This window comes from Eptatretus burgeri, chromosome 11, assembly GCF_056783735.1.
Source record: "Eptatretus burgeri isolate ZD-2024b chromosome 11, Ebu_testis_v1, whole genome shotgun sequence".
NCBI lineage: Eukaryota > Metazoa > Chordata > Myxini > Myxiniformes > Myxinidae > Eptatretus > Eptatretus burgeri.
This window is the reverse complement of record NC_140971.1, coordinates 79,981,124-79,987,123: the sequence shown is the minus strand read 5'-3', so window position 1 is coordinate 79,987,123 and position 6,000 is coordinate 79,981,124. Positions and strand designations below refer to the sequence as shown.

The 6,000-nt window shown below is 47.2% G+C and overlaps 1 protein-coding gene across 1 annotated transcript in view; it reads right to left on the bottom strand.

Moving 5' to 3' along the window:
• Positions 1-2,168: 2,168 nt before the first annotated feature.
• The window catches only part of LOC147017465 (ras-related protein Rab-10-like), a 38,148-nt gene continuing 34,316 nt past the window's right edge, over positions 2,169-6,000 (bottom strand). Inside the window, exon 6 of the mRNA XM_085847169.1 lies at positions 2,169-4,071. Within this exon, the coding sequence (XP_085703295.1) occupies positions 3,994-4,071 (78 nt within the window). The 3' untranslated portion in view covers positions 2,169-3,993. The remainder of the gene's footprint in view (positions 4,072-6,000) is intronic.

Here is a 6,000-nt window from a genome sequence, read left to right as displayed (position 1 = left end):
CTTGGAGTTCAAATGAACATTTTTGATTTGTAAATTGTTCATATATTTTTACTTTTGTAACAAAAAGGACCCCAAAAGTGTCTCTCTCTCTCGGACTGGGCATCCTCCGTCATCCAGTCTTTGCTTGGCACACCTGATCAACTACCCACCTAAAAGGCTTTCATCCACAGCTTGATGGCATACTGCTCTGCCCTCTTGCTCAGCTTGACATCATGGAAACCAAGGCTTTCAAGATCTTTCGCAATGAAGATAAGTCATCCCATCACTTCACCATCGCCAACAGATTGGTCGCTTCTTCCACTTCATTTCTGGTGTTGCATGCTCTGCCCTCTCTGTGCTTTGTCCCACCCCAGGTATCTGCAGAACACACGTGGTTCACTAGCAAGCCCCTCCTACTGAAACCGCCCAAATCCAGAACCACTGCTCTCCTCCACTCATTTATTCCTCTTTTTTTCCACACACTCTTCAATCTCATTCTTCCCTCCAAGTCTTCAAGATAGCTGTTCACCACCATCTCAGGTCATACCCCATCCAAAGCCATGATGTTTTCTACACCTGTTAAACCACCCCCAACCTTCCAAAATTTTGGTTATGTATCTATCTTGTCCAACACCCCTTGCATTCTCCCCTACCCCTCATTGTTACTTGTATGTGTCCATCTACCCTTTCTCCTGTTCTGTGTCCTTGTTCTTCCACGAGCCTAGACCTTGTAAGTAAAATCAAAGTGGAAGAGGGGTGGGGCATAATAATGGGACATATGGTGGAGGGGGGGGAGCATTAATTTTGTGTTCATTTAAAAAAAATAAAAACTATATTCAATTGTCTCCAAAATGTAACCAAATTATAATCACAGATAAGCAACATCATTATCATCCATGTTGGTGGTAACAGTGCTGACAGGATAGCTCAGAGATTTAGTGTACAAAATGTACATTCTGGGCGTTAATCCTCAAACCGACTATGAGCAGTCACTGACGTGCTTCGCAGGCAAGGTGCTGTATAATGAGTTATACGTCATCCTTTGGAAAAGGATGTGAAGCCGACTATCCCTGGCCAGTTTGCGAAGATTTAAGATCTCCCACTACCTTTCAAAAACAATAGGCTTTAATGTGCCGCGTGCACCCTGGCGAAGTTCCAAATTCTTACCCTTTAATGAAGTATGAACTGAAATGATGGTAAATTGGCAGTTCACAAACACAGGTGAATGGTGCTCCGCAGTCCCCAGAGAGAGTATGGGAATAAAACGTCGACTATGAAGATTATCGGTGTTTCTAAGCAGGTTGCAGAAATACGTGCGTTTCTGGAAGAGAGGCACCGGGCATGTGGCTGTACGACAATAAAGTGATCCAATAGCTATAGACCACTTCTTTAGCACAATATGGTTAAAGGAATGAAGAGTGCTCAATACGACAACCATATAAACTGACCTATCCAGGCTGGCAGGATAACCGAGAGGTATGCACACTCACCACCACGCTATCTCGTCTGCGTTTGAATCTTGACCCAGCTATATACTGTCTTCCTGGCGTTTCACGACAGAGTAATTCACTGCATCCACCGTCCCTCGGATGGACGTTAAACCGAGTATCCCGTTTGCCAGAATTAGTTGATGGATATTAAATATCTCACGGTGTCACTTCACGAAGAATAGGCGAGCACCCTGAACAAATTACAAATTCTTGTTCTAACCTACAGGGGCATTGTATCAACAGCACACTGTCGTACCCCTGAAAAAAAACGAATGCTAATCCGCAGTGACGTGTGACGAGGGCGACTGACCGATCCAAGAGCTTGCCAATGAGGTAACAACTACTTTTCTACGTTTAGCAGCTTTGGAGCAAACTCTTGAAGTAACACAAACTTATCTCTACAAGTGAAGGCGAGAGATTTTCCACGTCTGGATCGTGTAGTGGTGCTGGTTTGTCTTCTGATGGAGAAAAAAACGTGAACACACACTTGGTGATGTATGGTAAAATGCATCATCATGATGTTTAAACTCAGGTTTACATGAGCCTTTGAGTGGGCGAGTTAAACTGTTCGGCCACTACTGCTGTCTACAGCATTACATAATGAAATTCGAATTCTGATTGGTTAAAGACAGGCAGCATCTTCAAAACCAAAGAAGATGGAGAAAAAAAAAAAAAAAAAAAAAGAGGGTTGGAGAAGAGTTGCGTTCCAAAAACAAAATGTTTATTTACTTACCGACTTGACAGCACGTAATAATCTACTCCTCATTCCATACCCCGGGCATTGGCTTGTGCTTGAGGCAGGTACAGGAGAAAAACCACGTTACAAGCGAGAGATTTCAAAAACTATTTTGAAAGCCGTGAAGAAATGAGCAGCGTGAGAAGTGAGAGAAAGGATGTAGGATATTAAAACAGCAAAAAGTGAAAGTGACCTATGTTACTGCAAAACAACGTAAAATTCTAGTGCAACTGCATGTCGTCTCCGAGCTCGCACGGGATGTTGAACTTACACCACCGCCATCATTTTCAAGTCCCGGCCCACAAAACACAGACAAGTTGCCGCACCAATGCTTAGGCTCCGGTTCAAAAATCCCACGACAACGTGCGCTGTGCTCAAGCTCGCAGGATGACATCACAAAAAAATTATAATAATAATAAAAAAAAATTAATCATTTTTGACGCCAGATGCATGTGATCAGGACAAAGCGTTCAAAAGAAAACTTTTCAGCATATTTTGCATGACGGTTACGACAAAACGGTTGCAATTCTGGGGAATGCGTCCACGAGGCAGAAACCAACTCTGGGAATTTGCAGTAACATTGCACGGAAATGTTTACATGTGGGAAAAAAAAAATCGAGGCAAAAAACAGGGAAAAAGTTACAAGTTCCCAATGAATAAAAATAAAAGCAAGATAAGTAGGATGACATCACAAAATGACATGATGACATTCCTCAAGGAACTATGCAATTACAAATGAGGAAGCAGCAGTGCAGGGTGAAAACTATTGGTGACTGACTTTTGCAAAGCTAAGAAGCCAGACTGATTCATTGATATTCACGTTGTACCCCAACCCTTCAACACCACCACCACCATCATCATCTTACACTGACAGTGAAGGCTTTCCTCCAATAAAGACCGAGGAAAGTCATGAAAGGTCCTTGCATAGAACTCGACCGGGTAATATTGGGTCCTTGTAGTCAAATCCCATGGAGTAAAAACGATCCCCAGTAGAAAAAGAAGAAAATATCAAATGGTGCCGTTACAACTCCCACAAATGGATAAAATAGCAATAGTGGTTTTTAAACGTAAATATCACTTTAAAAAGAAAACAACAAAAGATAAACTCAGGCTAAATTGCACAAAAACATGGCAAGTGTCGCATAAACCCCTCACAAAATCCATTTCTTGATCCCTGCCACTCCAACCACTCCTGGTCTCCCTCCACCAAACCCTACACCTTCTGGGGGTTTGGCTTTGCATTGGCTTATGTTCCAGCTGTAAAAAATATACCCTGGTTCTGTTTTATTTCACAGCGAATCCTACTTGGATACCACGTCCGTGTGAACGAACGGTCAAGTTTGTCAGAGACACAAGAACAAAATAAAAAAAAATTAAAAAGGGAACGACTTGCCAAGATACGAATGCACAACTACAAACGCAAACTGAAGACAGTTAATAAACAAACACGGTGATGCAGAATGAAAAAGTATCACCTTGGAAGGGGACAAAAAAAAATAAAAAATAAAAAAAAAAAAAAAGGAAGAGCTTAAAGCAATTTGTTATTTCATGGGTAAATGGAAAAAGAAGATAAAAATGAAAAAGGCAAAGGATACTCACTATTGCAATATTTCCAATTGCACGTACAAACACGAGGAAATGTACAAGAAAAAAAAATATGAAAATTGATTGCAAAGAAAGCACGTACAGAACCGCTACCATCAAGTTCAACATCACCCCTGGCATCTCAGCCAAAAAGACGGTCTCCGTGGGTGCGTGGAGCACCGGGTTGGTGAGTGTGCTTGACCATCAACAGCACTGGCTTCGATTGCCAAACTGATTGTTTACATCCACGGGCTCCTTCCTGTCCTGCTCTTTACAGGGCGTCTGCAAGCAGTAGAGGGGATGGGATGAGCGGAGGTGTAGAAGAGTTAATAAACAAACAAAAGTGAGAATTGCTTTGAAATGCATGTCTCTTACCGATGTGATATTTGCCAACTCATTCAATCCCACTCTTCCCTCCAAGTCTTCAAAACAGCTGTTAATCATCTCTTATCTTTCCCCATCCAAAACCCTGATCTCTTCTACCCCTGTTAATCCACCCCAAACCCACCTCCTTCAAATTCCCTGCTTTCCTTCCTGAAAGTCCCTGAAGTGTCTATCTTGTATACCCTGTGTATCCCGCCCCATCCCTCACCCTTCCACAGATCTCTGCATGTCTCTGTTCCCCACTGTTCTGTGCTTCCCTCTCCCACCCCTCTTGTTATACGTTCTATGTGTTAGCTCTTAAACGAACCTCAACATTGAATATAAAAATAAAAAGTCCAGGAATAACTGTGAAAAATGAAGAAATGCCCTGAAACTCAAACATGTTCTGTAACCCATCATAATAAAGCCATGTACCAAGTTTCAGTTGAATATGTTAATGTCCTGCATATTTAAAATGGCAGAAACGAAGGATGGTCTTGTTTGGGTGTGAGAGAAATAGAGGTTTCACTTTCACATTTTAGTTCAAGACAGCTGTTCACCACCATCTCAGATCATCTCCATCCAAAACAATGATTTTTTTTTTTTTGAGGGCGAGGGGCGAGCGCGAGGGAAAGAGGGCGAGCGCTAGGGAAAGAGGGCGAGGGAGTGAACGTGAGGGAACGAGGGCGAGGGAGTGAACGCGAGGGAACGAGGGCGAGGGAGTGAACGCGAGGGAACGAGGGCGAGGGAGTGAACGCGAGGGAACGAGGGCGAGGGAGTGAACGCGAGGGAACGAGGGCGAGGGAGTGAACGCGAGGGAAAGAGGGTGAGGGAACGAGGGCGAGGGAGTGAACGCGAGGGAAAGAGGGCGAGGGAACGAGGGCGAGGGAGTGAACGCGAGGGAAAGAGGGCGAGGGAACGAGGGCGAGGGAGTGAACGCGAGGGAAAGAGGGCGAGGGAACGAGGGCGAGGGAGTGAACGCGAGGGAAAGAGGGCGAGGGAACGAGGGCGAGGGAGTGAGGGCGAGGGAACGAGGGCGAGGGAGTGAACGCGAGGGAAAGAGGGCGAGGGAGTGAACGCGAGGGAAAGAGGGCGAGGGAGTGAACGCGAGGGAAAGAGGGCGAGGGAGTGAACGCGAGGGAAAGAGGGCGAGGGAGTGAACGCGAGGGAACGAGGGCGAGGGAGTGAACGCGAGGGAACGAGGGCGAGGGAGTGAACGCGAGGGAACGAGGGCGAGGGAGTGAACGCGAGGGAACGAGGGCGAGGGAGTGAACGCGAGGGAACGAGGGCGAGGGAGTGAACGCGAGGGAACGAGGGCGAGGGAGTGAACGCGAGGGAACGAGGGCGAGGGAGTGAACGCGAGGGAACGAGGGCGAGGGAGTGAACGCGAGGGAACGAGGGCGAGGGAGTGAACGCGAGGGAACGAGGGCGAGGGAGTGAACGCGAGGGAACGAGGGCGAGGGAGTGAACGCGAGGGAACGAGGGCGAGGGAGTGAACGCGAGGGAACGAGGGCGAGGGAGTGAACGCGAGGGAACGAGGGCGAGGGAGTGAACGCGAGGGAACGAGGGCGAGGGAGTGAACGCGAGGGAACGAGGGCGAGGGAGTGAACGCGAGGGAACGAGGGCGAGGGAGTGAACGCGAGGGAACGAGGGCGAGGGAGTGAACGCGAGGGAACGAGGGCGAGGGAGTGAACGCGAGGGAACGAGGGCGAGGGAGTGAACGCGAGGGAACGAGGGCGAGGGAGTGAACGCGAGGGAACGAGGGCGAGGGAGTGAACGCGAGGGAACGAGGGCGAGGGAGTGAACGCGAGGGAACGAGGGCGAGGGAGTGAACGCGAGGGAACGAGG